This window comes from Ziziphus jujuba, chromosome 10 (genome assembly GCF_031755915.1).
Source record: "Ziziphus jujuba cultivar Dongzao chromosome 10, ASM3175591v1".
Classification (NCBI taxonomy): domain Eukaryota; kingdom Viridiplantae; phylum Streptophyta; class Magnoliopsida; order Rosales; family Rhamnaceae; genus Ziziphus; species Ziziphus jujuba.
Window position 1 is genome coordinate 399,259 of NC_083388.1, and position 23,108 is coordinate 422,366.

At 34.3% G+C, this 23,108-nt stretch overlaps 3 protein-coding genes and 1 long non-coding RNA gene across 5 annotated transcripts; 3 read left to right on the plus strand and 1 right to left on the minus strand.

The window, feature by feature from the left end:
* The first annotated feature begins 6,992 nt into the window (after nt 1–6,992).
* On the plus strand, nt 6,993–10,058 carry LOC107410124 (protein S40-7). Its single transcript, XM_048468576.2, has one exon. It carries the CDS (start codon nt 7,324–7,326, stop codon nt 8,092–8,094), a length of 771 nt encoding a protein of 256 aa, XP_048324533.1. The 5' UTR covers nt 6,993–7,323; the 3' UTR covers nt 8,095–10,058.
* A 4,744-nt stretch (nt 10,059–14,802) lies between these two features.
* Nucleotides 14,803–16,619, plus strand: LOC107409987 (NAC domain-containing protein 90). The gene is made up of 3 exons (XM_016017405.4): nt 14,803–15,383; nt 15,564–15,856; nt 15,964–16,619. Exons 1-3 carry the CDS (start codon nt 15,230–15,232, stop codon nt 16,300–16,302), a joined length of 786 nt encoding a protein of 261 aa, XP_015872891.1. The 5' UTR covers nt 14,803–15,229; the 3' UTR covers nt 16,303–16,619.
* Nucleotides 16,359–18,514, minus strand: LOC132799634 (uncharacterized). Of its 2 annotated transcripts, XR_009634453.1 has the most exons (3): nt 18,354–18,514; nt 18,116–18,214; nt 16,359–17,160 (listed from the first exon to the last, which is right to left on the minus strand). It is a non-coding gene; the product is annotated as an uncharacterized LOC132799634 (long non-coding RNA). The 2 variants fall into 2 exon arrangements; XR_009634452.1 differs by lacking the exon at nt 18,116–18,214.
* A 223-nt stretch (nt 18,515–18,737) lies between these two features.
* Nucleotides 18,738–23,094, plus strand: LOC107410009 (vesicle-associated membrane protein 714). The gene is made up of 4 exons (XM_016017429.4): nt 18,738–19,234; nt 21,597–21,787; nt 22,159–22,322; nt 22,670–23,094. The coding sequence occupies exons 1-4, from the start codon at nt 19,018–19,020 to the stop codon at nt 22,758–22,760; spliced, it is 663 nt and encodes a 220-aa protein (XP_015872915.1). The 5' UTR covers nt 18,738–19,017; the 3' UTR covers nt 22,761–23,094.
* Nucleotides 23,095–23,108: the final 14 nt, after the last annotated feature.

Sequence of the window (23,108 nt, forward strand, 5' to 3'; positions counted from 1 at the left end):
ATTAAATTCCCCAAATTAATTTGAAGGTGGGTCACTCACCTTGTGCACGTATCTCAATCAAGATCCTCCGTAGGATTGACTCCGCTACTTGCACGTGCACCTAAAACATCCACAGTACCAAAACCACAAATATTAATATTTTATTCGGGTAATCCCTAAATGGGTACCCGGGGAGCGAACACCAAACGATAACTAAAATTTACGAATTATATACCGAATCAAAGCTCGAGTGATGCTAATCACAGATCCGGTCTTAATTTCCGATGATCGTACCCGACGGGGTCGGAATTTTATCGGGAAGTTTTTCGGGTTTCGGCTTTGCAATTCTCCCAAACCGTCGCGAATTGGTGGAAACGGAAGTCGGATTTGGGTTCAGGAGGTCGAACACTGCGGACTGGAGCTGGCCGGAATTTTCGGGGTACTCGCCGGAACAGTACTTTCCGGCGGGCCGCCACGTCACCGGCAACCGTCGCCGGAACAGTAATTTCCGACGGTGGCCGTTTGCTGTGAAATTTTGCAGATTTGTAGATCGTGAGGAGAGCAATCCAACGGGACCGACGGTGAGCAAAACGGAGGTCGGACGGCGGAGAAATCACCGTTTGAAGATTTTTGACCCCTCGCCGGAAAACGCTCCGATCCCGGCGCGTCGGTGGTCCGATGGTCGTGATTTTTGGTGGGTAGGCCGGACTTGAGGAGAGGATCAAGGCTGTCAGGCGCGTGTACTGTTTATCGGCCGGAATAGTGCCGATTCGCGGTGGCCGGCGGTGGAGGGGAAAAATCGCCGCCAAACTTCGGACGTCCGATCCGGGCGCGTCCGGCGGCCGTTCGCCGTGAAATTTGGAGGTTTTGCCGGAAATGAGGTGGGCAATCTGGCTGGCCGGCGCGTGTACAGTAACTAGGCCGGAAAAACGTGAAAATGGCCGGCGGCCGGCGGGTCCTCTTTCTCTCTTTCTCTCTCCTCTCTCTCTTTCTCTCTCTTCTCTCTCTTTCTCTCTCTTCCCCGAGAGTTTTTTCAAAATTAAAACCCTACGTGACACTGTTCATTCCACGTGGACCAATCAGAAACTGACACGTGGCGTTTCACTGTTCACGACCCAAAAACATTAAAATAATACGGTATCCGGTAAACTTCAAACGTCCATAACTTTTTAACCGGATGTCCGATTTAAGCGTGCCGCTAGTCTATGAACTCGTATCGACGAGTACTTTACAACCATACAAGAGTCAACTCACAATTACATCACAAGAAAAAGTCAACTCCCGGCACCTTTTAGACAGTTTACACTTCAACTTGTTTTGCCCATAACTTTCAAACCGTAGCTCCGTTTTCGACGTGCTACTAGTCTACGAACTCAGGGCGTCATGCACTTCGCCACGGTACCCTGGTCAACTCGAAATTCCCACCGAGTCAAAAAGTCAACTTTGACCCCTTCGGTCAACGGTCAACGGTCAACCTCGGTCAACGTGCACGGATTCCGGTGCGATTCGGGACGGGGTGTTACAGCTGTGACATGGAAGTCCTCGAAACAAACTGTGATAGCTCGATCCACTATGGAATCCGAGTTTATTGCTCTGGATAAATGTGGTGAAGAGGCAGAATGGCTACGCCAATTTTTAGAGGACATTCCGAGGTAGCCTAAACCTGTGCCAGCAATAAGTTTACATTGTGATAGTCAATCTGCGATTGGCAGGGCACAGAATATTATGTATAATGGAAAGTCTAGACACATTCGTCGTAGACACAATTCCATTAGACAATTAATCTCAACTGGAGTTATCTCAATTGACTATGTAAAGTCAAAAGATAACATTGCGGATCCGCTAACCAAAGGGTTAAATAGAGAACTAGTTGAGAAGTCATCGAGGGGAATGGGATTGAAGCCCGTGAATAAAGTCAATACGATGGAAACCCAACCTAGTTGACTGGAGATCCCAAGATCTAGGTTCAATGGGACAACTCAATTGTAAAGACTAGTATGGATCAGTGTGGGGGGTTAATCCTCTGCCCATTCCTATGATGAAACAGTGATAAAAAGAGGTTAAGCATAAAAGTATGCTTTTAATGATTCCTATGAGCGTGTGTTTAGTAATCTATGCATAGGTATGCTGATTATAAAAGAAATAGGAATCACCTATGTGAGAGAGAAGAGTGGCCGCTTCAAAGGAGAATTGTTTAGGGCACAATTCTTTAGAAACTCTTGCAGAACCAGGGAGGTGTTTAGGGCCAAAATGAACACAATAGTGAGAACTGAAGTGTATCAGGAAGGAATCATGTGTGGGCTATGTTGTCATTTACACAAAAGACGAAATGGTTCAAAGATATCGCTTCTACCATAAGTCAGTAAAGAAAATGTAGTCTCTCAAGGGAAGGTTCAAAGAGTAACATCTACCTATCCTATGCAGGTTCCGACTGTAGAGCTTTACCACTAGAGTCATGTTTGTATTTTTAAGTCAAATCATTCATGTGAGGGATTGTTAGAGTTGGGCCTAGGCCCACTAGTGTGAATGATATGGGTTTTTGGTTGTTGAGTTTTGATATAATATTTTTATTTATTTATTTAAATAAAATAATATTTTTGATATAGTGGGAGAGAGTTTTACGGGAGAAAAAAACTCCTTATGAGAGTTTGAAGGTTGCATGTACGGTAACGTTCTTTTTCAATTTTATTTTTGGAGAGAAATACAGAAAGGAAAAAGAAAAGAAAAGAAACAGTGGTAAAGTGAAGATACACAGAGAGTTCGAAGAGAAAAGCTTCAGAGGTGCTGTATCTGAAAGTTTTTGCAGACGTTGTATCCTGGGAGACGTTCGCTACAAAACTCCTGCACCGGTGGGCGTAAAACGTCTTAAGGACACTGTGGTATCACACAGGCCTCGGTCAACCTTTGTAGAAAGTAGATCAATTTCAAAGACCTACAGGTTCTAAAATGCTGTATTGATTTTGTATTTATTTTTATTTATTTTGTATTAAATTGTCCACATATATTTACATATATGCATCCATGATATCATACCAACAATATATCCATATTATATATGATTCATTTTCAAAAACATTGAATGGATGTCCCTTTTCTAAGTGTTCCATCTAGCTCATGAATAACAGCAACATCACCATCATCACTTTCTTACAACGTGCTAGCTACTACTATATCATGGTACGTATTTTCTCTTTTCATGCTCAAAACTATATATATGGTATTATGGATCGGCAATTAATTAATTCCTTAATTTGGTCACTAGGTTATAGTCATGAGAAGTTAAAAAAAAAATAAAATAAAAAAATAATCATTTACCTACAATGTAGAAATGGTTTTTGTAGTTTTAATTAAGGCTAGCTAACATATTATAAATAGTCATGACCTCCAATATTAATATTGTATGCGATGCAAAGGACTAATTCTTTTTCAAGTAAATTCGATGCATTGATCACCATCCGATTATATCATAGGGGCTTCAACATTATAGGTAAAAAATAAGAAAAGTGTATGCTTTATAGTCTTCATTAATCTGTAACGTTTGGTTCGTGAGTACTACTCGTAATTAGTAATTGACAGGGCGAAATTATTGGGCGGGGAGTTTCGATCGGATTGGCTTAAAACAGCAGAAACTACTGCATTCATATAACATAACTAATTTTAATTTTGTTTTTCTGTTTTTTGTTTTGTTTTATTGTTTTATTTGTCTTTTTTTTTTTTTTTTTTTTACCATTTCGATTGATTAAATGAAACATCTATATGTGTGTGTGTGTGTGTGTATATATATATATATATATATATATATATATCAAAATTCATCACCACCATTCATGATCACCCGCTCTTGGAACAATATAAGAAGCTCTCATATCTTATATATGTTCCAACAATATAGTTGCTGTCAAATTATTGAATTGCAAGTCAGATGAACAATGCCATATATACATATACATATACATATATATATATATATATATATATATATATATATATATATATGCAGATTACAAAGCTAGTGATACACATATATATATATATATATATGGAAATTTTGTGGTACGAATGTTCGCATTTTTTTATTATGTAATGTTCTTAATAGACTATCATTGTTGTATAATAGTATTAACAGTAGTTTATTCAAAATTTATTATCTTTTTGAAAATATTCACAATAAATAAAAAAAAAACATCCGTACTATAGAATAACTATATATATATATATATATATATAATACGTAATGTATACTAATTAAGAGCTATGTTAAACCATCTAATTAGTGTATATACAAAAATACTATTATAGGCAAAATGCTGGTGTGCAAAATGTTCCAGAAGCAATTTGCCAATAATAGCATTTCCGTGTGTATATATATGTACAGTGTATATGATAAATGTTAACGAAATTTAAAGTTAATAAGCTTCTTCTATTTGTAGAATCTAATAAGTGCTTCATTTTACGACCTCCATCATCATAATTCATAAAGAGGAGATCAATAAATATCAAATATTGTTGGTTATTGCCTTTTAATTAAATTAATAGTGTTAGTCACCATCAATATTATTGGGAGGAATTATAGTGTAGATATATTTTTTGGGTAATATATAGTGTTAAAGTATATATACATATATATATTGCGGTCTGTTTTGTGCAATACATTTTCTTAATTAGTGACACGTTTCGTCGTTGTAAATTTAACTTCTAAGATCGACAATGCCATTATAGTTGAAGTAATGGCAGGATTCAGATTTAAATCAAACCTGAACTTAACTTGTGTCAATTTGACACATGGATCAACGTAGTCAAGTTGAAACTTGAATTTGAGCTCAAAGTTCTTAATTTTCTGTGTATTTTGTCTTTCTCTAAGCTCCAAGCGCCATTGGCATTTGCTTTTGTTTGGACTTCGTCCTATTGCTTTTTAAGCTCCGTTGGGGGTACGATGTGATTGCAGTAGTGATCCACAGCTTTAGGGTTATATTTTGTAGAGTTGAATTTTGTAAGCTTATAGACCTTTAAACCAAACCAATTAACTCCAACGCAATCTGGGATTATATTAAGCAACCTGTAACAGAGCAATTACTCAACTTTTTTTAGTTTCATTTAGGCTCTATTTGACAGAGATTTTTTTGGGTTTAAAAATTTTACTGGAATATTAAAAGCTCTTTTATCAAAAAAATAAAAATATTTGGCAAAAATCAATAAATACTTATTGACCAAAAAATAAAATTTTTTAAACTGTTTTAGAGAAGTCCAAATTTTGAACTTCTCTAAAAAAACTCTTTCTTTTTGAAATTTAATAAGCATTTAATACAATTTTTTTATTTACAACCAAACATTTATTAGTTTTTTAATAAAAGTTTTTTTTCAAAAAAATCTATTATACAAAGCTATACAAATTAAAATTCTACTTTTATTAGTTATACCAAACGGATCCTTAGGTATTTATTCTAGTAATGATATATATGGGTGGTTGTGTTATATTTATACAAAAGTCAATAATTGGATTAGTTATTGTTACAAAATTACAGCAACACTAATGTTCAAGAAAGTAATAAAAAAAAAAAAAAAAACCTAACAATCAAAATAGAAAATTTACAAGGTTTGATTCAAAATTAAATCTATGTCCTCAAATTTCACAAAGAGTTTAATGCACTATAACTGAATGTGTTTTATATATCAAATAACTTTTTTTCTTTGGTTTTTAAAATTAATCCAAACCCAAAAACCTTCCCAATAATCCCCTTCTACAATCTTTTTAACCTCACAACTCTCATCCATAAAAATCCTAAAAAGAAAGATAAACCATAGTGGTTTTACATTAAACTAGCTAGATTGAAAAGCAATATTTCAGAACCTATGTATTCTATTATTCATCAAATAGTATATGTAAAGGCTGGCTGCTGTAACTGAAGGATTTTTGCCACCTCATCTGTCTTCACAAGACTTAACTAATATGCCGACTCATTTGTTTTTATGTGGCTTTACTAATATGCTGTTATTACCACTAATTGATGCCATATAATTCTCATATAATTCCTACCATATTAATTGAAACAGATTTTAACTTTGGACTTATTTGAATCACATAACCTACGGTTATTTCATAGATCTGTTTGAATAATGGTTCTAAAATTGAATTGTTATTTTTTTGTTAATCACTACAACATATTCTAACATAAAGAACATATTCTAACATAAAGAAGAGGAAAAGGGCATGGTGTTAGTGTTAAAGTATCATTAATTTAAAAAAACTTAAGCTATTAAGATGTCGATTTATTATACATTTTAAGCTTTTTATATTAAATTATTATTGTTCTTAAAGTTTAAACTATTAAAATACGAATTTATTTTATATATTACATGTTATATGATAGTAGTGAGATTTAAACTTAATTATTTTTTAAAATTTTAAATTTTAATATCATATTAAATTATTATTGATATTGAAAATTTAAGTTATTAAGATATGTATTTATAATACATATATAGCTATGCTTGATAGTCTGGAATCCAACTTCATGGATTAAGCTAATCCCATTTAATTCTAAAATTGAATTTTGGTAACAGAGTCTAAATATAAATTGTTAATGCTAATGTTGTGTACATTGTCTATTTCAAAAATTCTTTTTTTATTAAAAAAATAATTATTTTAGAGCGGCATTATTGCTGAAAAATTTTCGTTACATGAGACTACCAACTTAACTATTTCCTTTAATTTTCCTCGCCAAAAAAAAAAATAAAAAAAAATAACTATTTCAATATTTTATTTTAAATGATAAAACTGGGGGCCACCACAATGTATGAACTCAAGAATGCTGTCTGTATAATTTCCTCAACATATTAAGGTTGGTTTACAAAAATTATAAAATAGAGAGGGTGATAGTGTATTTTGCACTCTTCAATATTGCTTTGGCAATAGCCCTTTTTATTTATTTATTTTTCTATAAAGTTTGCAATAGCTCTCTCTTTTTATTATTATTTTGGGCAAGAGCAATAACCCAATGCTCATGGTTATATTTATATTTTCAAATTTTAAGAAACACAGGATATTTCAGATGTGGACCTAAATTCCCAAAAATTTTGGGGAAAAAAAAAAAAAGAAAAAGAAAAATTCCAAAAATATTTTGAGGCCACGTCACACCTGAGCATCCACCTTTGCTGTATGGTCCCTGGTTAGTAAATAGGGAACAGTAAGTGGAAATAAGTTACAACCCTATTCGTTCGTATTCGTCGCACCCCCCAAACTTTAATCCTTAATCATTTCCCTTTGCATTCCCATCTCTTTCTCATGGGCTACACCACCATTTTCATTTCCTGTACAAACTCCATCCACTCCTGACCCGACCCGTCATGGACTTAAACGGCACGGCCCGGACTCGCTACAAGAAACCCTCTTCAACCCAGCGTTTCCTCGGCTCCTTCCCCTGCGCCTCCCCAGACAAGGCCACCGCCTCCACCACCAGCTCCTCCGCCCCCGCCGACGAGCTCAACGAGGACGATGTCTTTTGGTCCGCTGACTTCTCAGCCGTTGAACCCAACCACCACCACAATCCCAACCCCACTTCCACGTCTCCCTCCTCTACTCCTCGCCACCTCCACCATAACCGTCATAGCCACACCACCCTCAATCACCACCACCTTCATAAGGGCTTCGCTCAGCCGGAGAGCTTCGGAATCCTCGCCGCCTTGCCGGAGAATGAAACCTCCTCGCCGAATCTCCGGAACAGTTCGCACTTCTACCACAAGGCTTCGGTCTCGTCGTCGTCTTCATCGTCGTCTTCATCGTCTCGGATGATTCCGGTGATCCCGAAACCTCCTCAGGAGCGCATAAATCCTGCGCCTTCGTCTTCGGTGAAGTACCACCAGTCGGCGCCTCTGAACATCCCGGTTCTGTCCCAGGCAATAAGAAGACACCGCGACTTCTTTGTGGAGGAGAAGGACGAGGAGGACGGCGAGGCGGAGATGTTGCCGCCTCACGAGATTGTAGCGAGAGGGTCGGCCGCAGCGCAGTCGCCGATGCTCGCCTGTTCAGTTCTGGAAGGCGTCGGCAGGACTTTGAAGGGCAGGGATCTCCGCCAGGTCCGGAATGCCGTCTGGCGCCAAACAGGTTTTCTTGATTGATTGATTGATTGTTTGTTTGTTTGTTTGATTCATTGATGCAAGCCATCTCTTTCACTTTTATTCCTTCCTTCCTTTTCTTTCTTTCTTGGAATCCCAAACCCAAAAAAGGAAAGAAAAAAAAAAATTGTTCTTTCTTTTCCTTTCTTTCTTTCTTTCTAATATATATTTCTATCTATCTCTGAAACTATTTAGTGTTCGATTCTATTATTAACTTTATTTTTAGGGTATAAAAATTATTCGCAATGATGAATCTCATTTTATTTTCTCTCGCTACGCTAGTCTGTTTATGAGCCAGATGATTTGTAGTAAAAATGAATCGAATTACGAATTTAGCGCTTCCCATTAGTTGGGAACTTGGGTTGAGAAAAAGGTATAGGATTGCTCAACTTGTGTGAGCTTAACATTGAGCCCTTCTTGTCATTTTCTTGTATAATTTTAATACTTCCAAGCAAATAATACGACTTTTTTTTTTTCTTTTGTTTTTTGAAATCATACAGTTTTAAATAAACACTGAAACTGCTGTACTTTTTTTTTTTTTCCTTTTTTTTTTAATTTGAAGAAAAAGAAGGAAAGTCATTTGATGCCTCTAGTAACTTTGAAAACCAAACACCTGACAACATTGTTTGTGATGGATTGATTCCTTGGGAGTATTTGTTATTCCTGCATTTTAGAATCTTACACTTTGATCTTAGATCAGTTTTTGAAGTACCATTATCATGATATAATCGTCTTATTTAATTGCCATAATCATAAGAAGTGGGCATTCAATCTAAAAGCTTCAGATTTAGTAGGGAAATGTTGTCTGTTTTCCGATGAAGTGATGAGGACATTCAGGCAAGTGACACTTTAATCTTTAATATGCATGAATGCCTTAACTTAAATGGTTCTCTTCATCAATAATGACCATACAGATAGTTCATATTGGTTTTTGACAACAGTAATTCATTTACCATTTACCATCCTATCATTTAAGTTACAAGAAAGACTGACCATTTAATGTCGAGCTGTTCATTTTTTTATCTCTTGCTGATTAATTTCTAGATCATAGGATGATTTTAACAACTAAGGGCTTCCTCCAACTAGAGCCGGATCCTGGCATCAAATCTGCATTTACTAAAATCTAGGGGTTGAATATGGGGGATTTCTGGATTAAATTAGTGGTGACTGGATGGTATCTTTTTTTCAACTACTTGGTGCTTGTTTCTGGTTTGGAACTCATATCCTGATTTTCTGGACTAGAATGACCACATTAGATACTATTCAAGTGTACCATGAATCAAATGGAAAGTTATATGCGGTTTTCTAAGGAAATGCAATGATTTGAGTTCAGCTTTTATAGGGTAAAGAGGTTCTGAGAGGGGTAGAATTATTTCAACTTTCATTTTTTTAAGGTCTTCTTTCATTCTGTATCCACATGAAGCAAACGAGTAAACCAATGTGTTTGCACTACATCATTTTGTATTTTGCTTTAGGTGGATGCGTAGTTTTATTCATGCTCTCCCAAGTTGATTCCAGCATATTAACAAACTTTTCATGTCTCATTCTAAAAGTTGATGCAGGAAAAGCCTATAAATTATAATGGCTATGTTTTACTGCTTTAAATCTTATAATATGCTTGAAAAAAAGGATCATTACAGACAGAACTTTCTCATGTTAGTTATGGTTTGTTTTGGAGATGATGATGAGGTAGCTTTGCAGCGTGATCCATGTTGGTCAACCCGAAGTATAGCATTATCTCTGTGTGTGGGATTGTAGTTCTTTTCTTAGCTCTATGCAGCTGTCAGGTGGGTTCTCTATAATACATCCAAGTATAGGTTGTGATCGAATGAAGTTGATCAACTTACATGCAACGTGGCCTCCAAATATGTAGATTGAATGTTTCGAAAAGCGATATAATTGGTTAGGTAATGCATATCACTGTCAATTCAAGTTTATGATATGCTAAAGCAAGATTCACGTTTTAACTGCTGAATTTGTAGCTGTTTTATGTTTTGTCTTACCCGCTATTTACTAAAAACTTTTATAAAGCAACGAGGAAGTTTGTTTTTGGGTCCTGCCACAACATTATAGGTCTTGAAAGGAAGCTGCAGGGAAATAATGGGTGGGCTGTTTACCACTTACCACTTCATTTGCAGTTTTCGACATACGGGAAATTTCCCACGCTTATGAATGGAGAATAAAAAGGAAAATTTTAAGGAGCACAACAATTTTGTGTAAAAAAAAAATAATATTATTATTATTGTTGTTGTTGTTGTTTTGTTTTCCTGAAAGTTCATGTTTTAGAATGGTTATCAGAGATTTGATTGAACAATAATAAATAAAATGATTTTTTCAAAAAAAAAATTTTTTGTATTTTTTTTTTTTTAAATTTTTAGTAAGTTGTTGCTTTTTTGTTGTGATCTTAGTATATAGAAATCAAAAGCATGAATAGTTGAACACTAATAGGGTACTTCCGTTGGGCCGAGCATATCACATGTTGCATGACTATTGCAATATTCTGCCACAGAATTTTGAAAATTCTTTAGTTAGGATTCCATAAAAGATCATGGTTATGTGGCGAGTGCTAAGTTTTGTCATATTTTAAAATATTATATTTAAATTCAAATTTAGTCGTTATTTTATCTAATAGTTAATCTTTACCATGTAAACATCATTGGTTTAATCAGATAAAAGAGATTTTTATATGGTAAGTGTTAAAGGTTGTAATATTTCATTTTAGGTTTTTATATTTAAATCAAATAATAATTGATAGTGTAACCAAAAAACAAGTATTTATGACATACGCATTTTGGATTTTTCTTCTATTAAGAAATCTTATGAAATTTTTTATCTAATTAAGTTGTAATGCTTATATGACAAATGCTTGAGGTAGATAGTTATTTGAATTTGAATTTACAAATTGAAAATGAGATGTGACAAATGTTATTAATTACCATGTAAAAATGTTTGATTTAATATATGTATTATGAGAATGACAACCCGATCAAGTTTATCTGAACCCGAATAAACTCAACCTAACCCAATTAATAACTCATTCTGGCAAAATCCTGATCCGATTTCTTTCTTGCTAGGTTTTATCCATCTCGATCCATCGGGTTACTCACCCTGTTTTGGTTCAATCCAGTTTTAAATACATTAACAAAAAACCCTCAAAAAGAGCATTTTTGTGCAGATACATCTGGGTATGGGGCAGGTATATTTGAATCCAACCCGATCCAAACTTGAATTGGGTATAAAATTATTAGATCCAACCTGTTCCTAAATCCATTTAAGAACCATTCATACCCAAGTCGAACGAGTCGGATCTCCCAAAAATCCAACCCGATACAATTCAATTGTCATTTCTAATATACTAGTATATATATTTACAGTTAGGTTCACATCAATACAACATGATGTTTTTAATGTCAAATTTTTACTTTATTAGTGTTTAATATACATATGAATGTTAATATTTAAGATTCAAAAAATAATAAAATATAAATTTAGTAACTTGTTTTGTAACTCACCTCGGTAATATCCTACTCCAATTTCTTTCTTGCTAGGTTTATATTTACAGTTAGGTTCGCATGGTTATGACAAGATATTTTTCATTTTAGTTTTTTTAGGATTCTAAAATAAAAAAAAATAATTTTCTGTTTGATTCAGTAATTAATAAATATAATTTTAATTTTTAATTTTTAATTTTTAATATAATTTAAAAATTGAAAATAAAAAAAATCTTGATTATGATTTTCAATACTTGATTTGAAGTTAATTGTGAGCGTGCATATATATTAGCAGCATATAGTTTAGATGTGACTTAAATAATAAAAGGATCATATTCCTAATCCAATAGTGAGGTACAAAACTAAGAGGATATCATTATTTATTTGGAGGATGGAAACCACAACGATTGGTTAAAACCAAAGGTACAATAGGACACGGCACACGGTTTCATTAATGCACATTTTAGAAATCTTGACTTGTTCTTCCCTGAAATTTTATTTTTTAGATAGATAATAATAATTAAAAAGAAAAAAACGATAAGGATAATAACCTTAATTCAAGATTTGTGTTTTACATTGTCAATCTTTTTATTTATTTATTTATTTTTATTTTTTTTTTGGGGATAAGCTTCAGTGCCTTGTTAAAATTTCTAAAAATAACAATGAATATAAAAATTACAATACTGAGCCTACAATTCACTTCCAGCACATCACAGAAGACCCGAAGGGACTCGAAGTCGGTGGTAGAAGTCAGCCCCTTCAAAAATCTTCCAACTTTATATTTTTAATTATTTAATCAACTTCAAATTTGTGGCCTCTGTCCCTCGCACAAAAGAGTCAGTACCATAGCGTAGTTGGCTTGATGACTTGGTAATACTGACGCGGTGCGAACCCTTTACAGTTTACACAACCAAAAAGCACCAAAATTTGGGTTTCACAATGAAACTTCAAAACGATTGATATACCTTTTTAAAAAGCAAATTTGTTAATTAATTTTTTGTTATCCTTTTTCAGTACTATTTGTGTATCGGGCCATAAGATTTTCTTGGTAAATTGTAAGACTTTGCCTTGTATTTTCTCAATCCTCATATCTATTTCACTTTTTATTTTAGACATATCTCTCTTTCACTTTGTTTGGGCTGTCCCTTTCTCTTCTTTCTCTTGATTTAACGTTCAGTACATTAAAGTCCTTCTCAAGACTTATTCAAGCACATAAATTAATGGATGCCTACAATAACGGTGACATTATTATATCCATAAAAATAACCAACACATTTTCACTCACAAAGTTTCTTATAATATATTTATGCTCTGTGGGGAAAAAAAAAAAAATTGTATTAGAAATAATTTATCACAAGTATTTACAAATGAACAAATGCACAAATGGCACTTGAGCTTTGAACTAAATTCATGGTATGATAGGCAATTTTGGTAACCATGCTCACTATTCAAATTTGTTTTGGCTAGTGACGTAAATATTACTGCCTTTAATTCGTTGCATAATATAATATCTAATAGTATTAGAGGTATCAAATTATCTACTACTTAATATATATATATATATATATATATATATATATATATATATATATATATATATATATATATGTATATGTATGTATATTTTTTAAGTTATATATTAGTGATCGAAAAAGTTATATAATTTAAATATAAATGAATAACAAGTCAATTAAATATTAATATAAAATTTGTCACGTAATTAGGTAAATGAGTTAATTTTTTATTTCTAACATTATTGGACAACACTAATTACCTAGATAATTTGGTAAAGTAACTATTATTATTTCATTAATTGAAAATTTAATTGAGGATAAAAATAATTATATATATATATATATATATGTTTTGGTATCAGCAGGGTTAGGGCGTGTCCATACCAACTTAGGCACACTCGACTATTCCCTCCACGGCACGGATAATGTTACGAGGGTATTCTCCCACATCTACAAAGATCGAACCTGAAATTGACCAGGAAATGGAGCACTTCCCCATACTAATTGGAATCACACTCGTAGACAAAGTACAACTAAATTTAAACCAATAAAATAATACTTCATCGCCTTACAAAATATCTTGGTATAATAAAATAAATAATAGAATTGGAAAAGATAGTGGCCAGAATTTTTTTTTTTTTTTTTTTTTTTGGTGTGTGTGGGTATATATATATATATATATTTTGGAATTTCATTTTTATTGTCTGTATATTGCCTTTTACTTTTCATTAAGCAGTGCAGGGCTTAGATGGATACCATGCAATAAACGTAGAAGCATTTTTCAGTTATAAATTTTATTTATTTATTTATTTGTTGTGGAGAATAATTTTCAATTATAAATAATTTTTATTATTAAAAAAAAAATAAAACCAAATTGATCATAAAGAGGAAAAGCAAAGTTTTGAATTTCTCAGATACATAATTTATTTACCGAATTAGGTCAAATAGCAAAGGCATTAGTATTATTAATGATGGTTGACCTACAAAATGCTAAAGTCAACCTTTTTTTTTTTTTTCCTTAAAAAAAGATCAAGCTAAATTCAACTTGATACATATATATATATTCTAAACACTTTGCAAAACTTTGATTTTTTGAAGGGAGATAATTCATTAAGAAATAGGAAAAACATCATCTAAAAGAGTTTTGGAGAGCCATGGTGGCCCTCCGTCCACCCAAACCAAGAAATCAGAATAAGATAAAAAGCAAACTTAGCCAATGACGTGCTCAAGAGGAAAAGTGAGAAAAGCCTCACTTAAGTGACGAATTTCATAAAGAATATTTATGGAATTGATAATTTCAAACCATTTGCAAGTTTATTTTTCCATGAATTAACGACGAGGGTCCTAAATTTTGAATTTATTTATTTATTATTATTATTTTTTATTTTCCCCTTTTCTCTATATCCAGTATTTCTCCTTCAAGGGGGGAACAGTTCTCATTAGCACATGTTTGACATAATGCATCAACAAGTCCACTGGTTCACCACAAGTGGGTTTTGACCCTTAAAACACATTATAACAAACATTTCTTTGAACTATAATTATTTAATTCAAATAATACAAATTTGTTTTTTTGGGAAATTATTGAATTCAATGAATTTCTATAGTTTCATTTTGACCATTTATTTAGAAATAAAAAACTTAACACCGCTTTGAGGAGGCCTCGGGGTCTTATCATGGGGACCTCATGGAACCCAGAAGACCATTTGGGCAATTTTAATTGGCCAGCTTGTGAGGATACAGATAACAAAACTGGGTCGGCAACACAGGGGAGAAAAAAGGTCGCTGACTGGTTCAAAAGGGTTTTGATTGGATTAGGAGGAGGACATGATAGAAAGAAGAACAAAAGATATAACTTAATAGGACAACGCCATTGTTTTCCAACATAAGCGCGTTAAAGTGAACGAATACCCAGTCTAAGATTTCCCAACGTTTATCATTTTACTCGGCAAATATCCCTACCCCTATCAAATATATCATTTTCTTCCACCTCTCTCTCTCTCTCTCTCTCTCTCTCTCTCTCTCTGTGAATATATATATATATATATATGTGTGCGTGTGTGTATATTATGAATCGTACCAAATATGCGTGCTTAAGCAAAAACCATATCGAATTACAAACTATACAACAAAATGGAGGAACTTCCGCCGGGTTTTCGATTCTACCCAACAGAAGAAGAGCTGGTTTCCTTCTATCTTCTCAACAAGCTGGAAGGGAAGCGGCAAGAAATCGACCGTGTCATCAAAATTGTCGACATTTACAACATAGAGCCGTGGAACCTCCCACGTACACACCTCTTCAGCCTGCATTTTGTTAACGTGTTTTCTTGTTTATTGCCTTTTGTAAAATGGGAATATATTTGAAAATGGCAATAAGTTTGTAGATTCCATGATAGGGAAACTAAACTTAAGATTCCATGATAGGGAAAGTAAACTTACTTTGCTTTTTGCTGTATTGTATCTGCAGAATTTTCAGGAGAGCTGTGCCACGGTGACACTGAGCAATGGTTTTTCTTCACACCGAGACAAGAAAGAGAAGCCCGAGGTGGGAGACCCAACCGCACCACAGCTTCTGGATATTGGAAGGCAACAGGCTCACCTGGTTATGTCTACTCGTCGGATAACCGTGTGATTGGAGTAAAGAAAACCATGGTTTTCTACAAGGGTAAAGCTCCTACAGGAAGAAAAACTAAATGGAAAATGAATGAATACAGAGCCATTGAAGAAGAAGGCACTTCAACTGGCATTACCACCCCCAAGGTGAACATATGCCTGTAATGCTTTTTGGGTTTGAATGATTGGAAAGTATTATATTGAGCATTTTCTCATTTCATTATCTAATCATTGTACCTCAATGTCCTGTGCAGTTGAGGCATGAATTCAGCTTGTGTCGAGTCTATGTCGTATCGGGGAGTTTTCGAGCATTTGATCGCCGCCCATTAGAAGTGACAAGTGAGACACAACATCAAGGTGATACGGCTGTCACGTCTTCTCAAAACACAGCGATGGAGACACAACATCAAGGTGGTACCGCTGTCACGTCTTCTCAAAACACAGCGATGGTGCAGAAAACAAGTTCACCTGAAACCTCATACTCAGGAGGAGACCGAGCTGATCCCAGAGAAGCTGGAGGAAGTACTGATTGGGATATGAATGATGATCTAGAACAACCACTATGGGAATGGGAGCAACTTAACTGGCCCTAAACAAAGCTCTATCTGCACCTGCAGCAATCTTCAATAACAGTGGGGACTCTTTTGTGCTCTGATGAAAACGCCAGGCATGACTTTAGATATAGTAAGATTTCAAATTTTTTATTTTTCCTGGTTAGATAGTGAGCTAGCTAGCCAAATCCAAACCATTCTTAATTTGTAAAATAGGATTGTTTCCGATAAGAGTATCAAGATGCATATAGAAATGTATCAAACTAAATTCTAGGCTTGTTGAGAACTTTTTTGGCTTTATTCAGTTTGAAGATGACATCACTTATTTTTGAAAGAATCAGTACAAAATTCAAAATCTACACCTGGAGTCCTGCAATAAGTAAATCGTAGCAGCTGCAGCCAATGTCAATAATAATATGATAAAAGTGATAATAAATAGCACTGTGACACGTAATTGAAAAGAACATTGAAAGCTCATTTATTGCTTTAAAAAGAAATCTTAGGAGCAAGAAAACAATCCACCTTCATACACGCACATACAATTTATTAGAAGAAGAAGAAGAAGAAGAAGAAGAAGAAGAAGAGGAAGAAGTAAGGATAATATTAGAATATACAATAAGTTATAAACCTTCCTTTGTTAAAGGGTTGAAGGTTCTTATTCACCCACCAAAAAAAAAGAAAAAAAAAGAAAAAAAAAAAAAGAAAAAAGAAACAAGGGTTGAAGGTTCTTAACATATGTAGTTCCATTTTTCCCTCTCCGCCCCCAACTCAACCCAAGTTGCGAGAGAAAAATATGTCATTTAAGATATAATGACGTAATGATTATGTATGTATGACATGTATAATGATGTACAAGATGACGCAAGAAATGATTTAATGAATTTCGCTCAAAGAGTCAACCTGTCAATCGTGTAGGTAGAAACAGAGAATCAATTCTTCATTAAAAGAAAAAACAAAACATTATTTCCTTGAAAAATGTTAAACAAGACATGAGTAAACACGCAAGACCAATTAAATAATAATTATTACAGCACATGATAATAAATGGTGCATATTAGCGAAAAGGTTATAAAAAATTGCTAGTAGAGACAAAAAGTGTTTAAACTACTAAGTCTAATCCAAAATAATACTAGCATTACAAAACAGCAAACCCCAAAAATTGAAGTGAAAAAAAAAGGTTTGGTGTCCTCAATCTGAGTCTGATGCCTTTCCCCTTCCATTCACAAAATGGAAAATTCAATTTTTTTCTTAAGAATGAAATAAAGGATTATTTTGTTGGAACACATAAAATATTTCATAATAGAATTATATTCCCCAGAATAGAAGGTCATGAATTTTTGCCAAACACTCTATAGACAGAGAAACATTCATAACACACAAAAACATCAGAGTGACGATCGAACCAGGAAGAATCCCAAAAAGAGGAGGGCCAAACCAATATCTGGTATTTGAGAAATGGGATCAAACAAACAACTGTTTAAATCAAGATTATACGAAGAATAACAGAAACTAGAACCCAAAAGCATAAAAGAGGTAAAGAATGTGAAATAAAGCTGTGAAAGATTAAAATAACTTTCTTACTATTTATTAGCAACAACTCTAAATTAACTAAAGAAAAACGGACTAGAGCCATGAAAAAGTACTTGTGAAAACAAAATGTGGACAAAGAATTGCCAGCCAAGAAAAGAAAAAAGGAAAAGTAAAACATTGCCATTGTATTCTCTATTTTAGATTTTGCCATTTCGATTTCCCACATCTTTGTTAAATTCAGCAATACATACACACGTACGTACACACAAATTGACCAAAATTCAGACTAGATTAATGTAAACTCGACCTATCCAATCATCTTTACCTTATATTCATGTTGAAATCTCATTCTTTTTTATTTTTTATTTTTGTTTATTCGTCAAATAAAGTCCATCACTTTTATCTTATGAGTGCAAGCTAGGCCCTACAGAAAAAAATTAAAAAAAGAAAAAAAGAAAAAAAGAGCCAACAACCAACAAGCACGAAATTAAAAACCCATTTCATAATTTAAAAGCTCTAATACGTAGCACAAAAGGAAATAAAAAAGAAGTAAATTTGGTTACCTGAGAGAGTTAGGCTTTGCCTCCGTCTGCGAATCCGACAAGTTGGACTCGGTTTTCGGAAAAATGAGAGAAAAAGGAGAAGAGGGAGAGTGGATGGATGGATGGAGGACTTTCAAAAGCGTCAACTGGGGAGTCTGGTGGTCTTGCCTTGTCAGTGCAAGTCCATTAGACCACCGACGATACAATTGGGAGGGTAATTTTGGAAATTTGTTGTACGTTTCCATGCTCCCAAATCCTATTTTTGTCGCTATTCATCCCTGCGTCACATTACACGTGTCTCTAGATGGCACAAGGTTTTCCAGATGGGTTGCAGTCAGGTTATCAAAACCAACCCCCCCAAAAAAACCAAAAACCTAAAACAAAACCGTGGACTCGCCGGTGACAACAATAATAACAGCCATTGCACAGCACACCCACTCCTGCCCACCTGTCTTCTCCAATTTCTAAACTCTGTTTTTTAATTATTTCAATCTTTTTTTAAATTTTAACTGTTCAATTAAAACACATTAAAGCCCAATTCAGAATTTTTTTTGTTGTTTGCTGTTGTTGTTGTGGGGTGTTTTTTGTCTTCGATGAGGCTTCGAATACGATCATCAGAGTAGGGTAGTGTAGTGGGGGTGGTTGAAAAAGATTAAAAGAAAAGGTGAAAAGGCTGTAAAAAGAGATGGCGATTCTTTACGCAGTTGTGGCTCGGGGGACGGTGGTCCTGTCGGAGTTCAGCGCCGTCACGGGGAACACCGGCGCCGTGGCTCGCCGGATCCTGGAGAAGCTTCCCGCTCACGACGATTCCAGGCTCTGCTTCTCTCAGGATCGCTTCATCTTCCACATACTCAGATCCGACGGCCTCACCTTCCTCTGCATGGCAAACGATACCTTTGGCAGTTCGTAATCCCCCTTCTTCTTGTTTCTCTTTCTCGAATATTGCATCAATTTTCTGTTTTTCTTTTTATTTACATTTTCGAATTGTATTTTTCACTAGGTTTGATATGTTCATGGTGACATTTCAATTAGGTGATTTAGATATTGGAACAATATGAATATGATGATGATATAGTTCAATTAATTTTGATGTGTTGATATTGATGCTGCTTAGTTCACTTCATTTCTTACTTTCGAATATCTAGATTACAGCAAAGCAAAGGTTTTTTCTTCGTCCGGTTTTTTTATTTTATTATTATTTTTTTTAATGGCAAACAAAGGGATCATTCTCTAGGTTTTCAAATGCGGAAATTCAATTAAATAGCTTTGAACCACTACTTTTTGGGTCCTTCATTTCAAGTGGATTTCAAATTTGGTAGCATTTCCTTGTGATATCATATGCTTCTGTACCGACTGCTGAAAAGGTTCAAGGATTTCAGTTGGTTTTCTTGCTTTCCTGGGACAACTTGAGGTTCCTAATAACTTTGAACCTCTGCTTTTGGGTTTCTAATTTCTAGTGGCTTTTATATGTAGGTAGCAGATTTGGCATTGACATGCTAAGCTCGTATAGCTCAGGGTGTAGCTGTACGATGAAATGAGTAAATTGTGATGGTTTCCCTTCTATTACTAGGATTTCAGTTATTAGTACCATTGTCACCATCTAGCAGTAAGAAAAATGGAGGTTTGGTCCTATGTAATTGTTAATCACTGACATCCTAATCCTGAGATTATCACTGTAGTAATTGTTGCTTGTTCTAGATGTGGTGGCCAGCATCATTATATCAGTTAACTTGCGTGTAAAAATTTGGAGTGGTGGAGTAGGAGCTATATTATGTGAATTTATAGTTAAAGAGCCGTGTTATATATATGTGTCAGAAGCTTCTGAACAAAAAAACTTGCAAACTTCCTTTTTGCTTTTATCTCTTAAAAACTTTTGAGAAATCATCTAACAGTCCTGTTGCACATTGATTATTGGTAACTACTTTTGTGAACCATTAAATTTAAAATCTAATTAAGTACTGTTTGGTTCATGATTTAAAAACAGTTTTATATGCATCATTGATCTTAAAAACAAGATTGTTTGTTAATCATTTATATAGTTGGATAACTTGCCTGGTATTGAATTTGAAAAGCTTTCAAAATTAGGAAAAGAGAGAAAGGCAGGGAAAAAAAAAAGGGTTGGTGACAGAAGATAAGGAGATTGGGAAAAGACAGTGGACCCTGCAATGGTTTTTGGTATTGGAAACCTGATTTTCAAATAAACAAATGCTGTTTGCTTGTCTCTTTTTTTTTTTGGGTATATACCAAACCAAAATTTGAGGTTGTTTTGCATCATGGCAGTGAGGCTGGATAAATATTGAAAGGATTATTCCATTAACGGCCCATTGAACTACTTCTCAATGGTACTTAAATTGAAAAGCATTGTTGCAGTTAGTTAGAGAACAGTTGAGATATGGAAAATTAGGAAGCAGGGCTCTAGTGTTAGATTATTTGTTTTAACACTGGTCCTAATGAGTTAGTATAGGATGCTAGTTATGACATGTACATGTTTGTCCATCCATATTAAACTCTATAAGCAACCCAAATTTACTGAGCTAACATCGATAGGTTATAGCTTCCTGGAATTCTAGTAGATTATTAGTTATAAATACTTGTCTGATATTTGTTAGATAAGCTGATGAGTTAGGCCAATGTGAGTTGAAATTGGTATGCTGATTTTTCTTTGAATTTCTTATCCATACTTCCCAGTTATGTGTTAGCATTGAGGATATATGTTGAGATAGACAAAAGAAAGTGTCCTTGAGTGTTGACTTTTCAGAGGTTGAGATCCATTGCCTTTCTCAACGCATCCTGACCTGTTAAGAAATCTGGGAATAAGCTTTTATCTTTGTTTCTTTTCAATAGCAACAACTTAATCCTTGGTAGCAATCATTTAATTTCTGGAAACTTGATGGTATTCTACTATCGGTGATGAATTGGACATTCGATGATTCTCAGAGTTTTATCTTTTTTGTTTTATATTCATCTAGCATTCTCAACATCTTTTCCACTGGATCTTGCAAAGAACTATTCGTAACTGTGCTTCTGCACCATATATCTTTCGGGTTTTTTTTTTTTTTTTTTTTTTTTTTTTTTTTCCCTCTCTCTCTCTCTCTCTCTCTCTCTCTCTCTCTCTCTTTTATTTTTTTTGGCTCAAATTTTAGCAGCTATGTTAGTTGACACAGATTGAACATTTGTGCATGCTTTTAATCTCTCTTCCTGATTATATCCTTTTTCTCCTTTTCTTAATCATATGTTAACATATTAGTCTGTCATTTGATCCAGGGAGAATACCATTCTCTTACTTGGAAGATATTCATATGAGATTCATGAAAAATTATGGGAGAGTTGCCCATTATGCACCTGCTTATGCAATGAATGATGAATTTTCAAGGGTCTTGCATCAGCAAATGGAATTTTTTTCTAGCAACCCAAGCGCAGATACTCTCAATCGTGTGAGAGGAGAAGTTTCTGAGGCAAGTGTCCTGTGGCTTGTTAATATTTTTTTCCATTTCATTATGTTTGCACCAATATCCTTTTCTATTTTGCTTCGTGAATGCACAATTTTGATAGTGATTGGTTTTCTCAGGGAAGGTTTGAATGCTTTGGCTTGCAAAAATTGCTTTTGATCATTTATGCTCTAGTAGCTTTTTAGCTTATCATCTGTATTTGCTTATTATGGAGCATTCCAGTCAAAAAATTTTCTGTCTCTGAGTTTAGCCCCTAAACTTGATACAACTCAGTTTTCTATCCAGCAATACTGTGCTTCCCTGTTTAAATTAATATCTAAAGTAATAATGATAACATTTGGGCTTTTGTTCATGTGCATTTTGAATCTTTTGCACAGATGCGAACCATAATGGTGGAGAACATAGAGAAAATATTGGAGAGGGGTGACCGGATTGAGCTTCTTGTTGATAAAACTGCAACAATGCAAGACGGTGCATTTCACTTCAGGAAACAGTCCAAACGTCTACGTCGAGCTCTTTGGATGAAAAATGCCAAGCTTTTGTTAGTAATTTCTGATCTACTGGGTTTTGGTTTTACTTTTACTACAACATTTGATTTTGATAAATTATTACAAGTTGATGTATATGGAATGTGGGAAAAAGATCAGTCATTACAAGCGGGGAGAGGGAAACAATGACAATCAAATATATTAATTTCCATGATAATTCTCAAATTTTTAAAGTTTATTTCCTCTGTGGGTGTCAACTCATGGAATGCAGAATTGATAAACGAAGTCATTAGACCTCTTTTGCAGAGCATATATATAAGTTTATCATAGCTACTGCATTTTTTAGATGTTTAAAGTATTTTCATTTCGGTGCATAAAAAGTTTTGTGTAACTGAAACAGGGCCTTGCTCACGTGCCTGATTGTTCTGCTGCTGTACATAATTATTGCTGCTTGTTGTGGAGGCATTACACTACCTTCCTGCAGATCATGATTGGCTATTGTGGTGGTGTAAAATTATCTGCCAAACTATGCACCGTGACCTTTGAGGTGACCCCTGTCAGTCTATGCTGGTTGAATTCAGGTTGCTTGGTTGTTCCAATTTTGAGGTGTACATCGAAGTATAATATCTATACTTGTCCCCTGTTCCAAAAATATTGCTGTAGATTCTGCTGTTGTGTTTGTATTTTGAATGAATAACAAAAGTCTTTCTCTTCCAAAGTCTGATGAGTTGCCCTTACAGATATTAGATTTAATATTTGTATCCTTTGGAAACGAGGGGATGTTATGTTAGTATATTATAGTTTATGAAATCTCAGTTCAAGTTCCTTTGTGTTTTTCA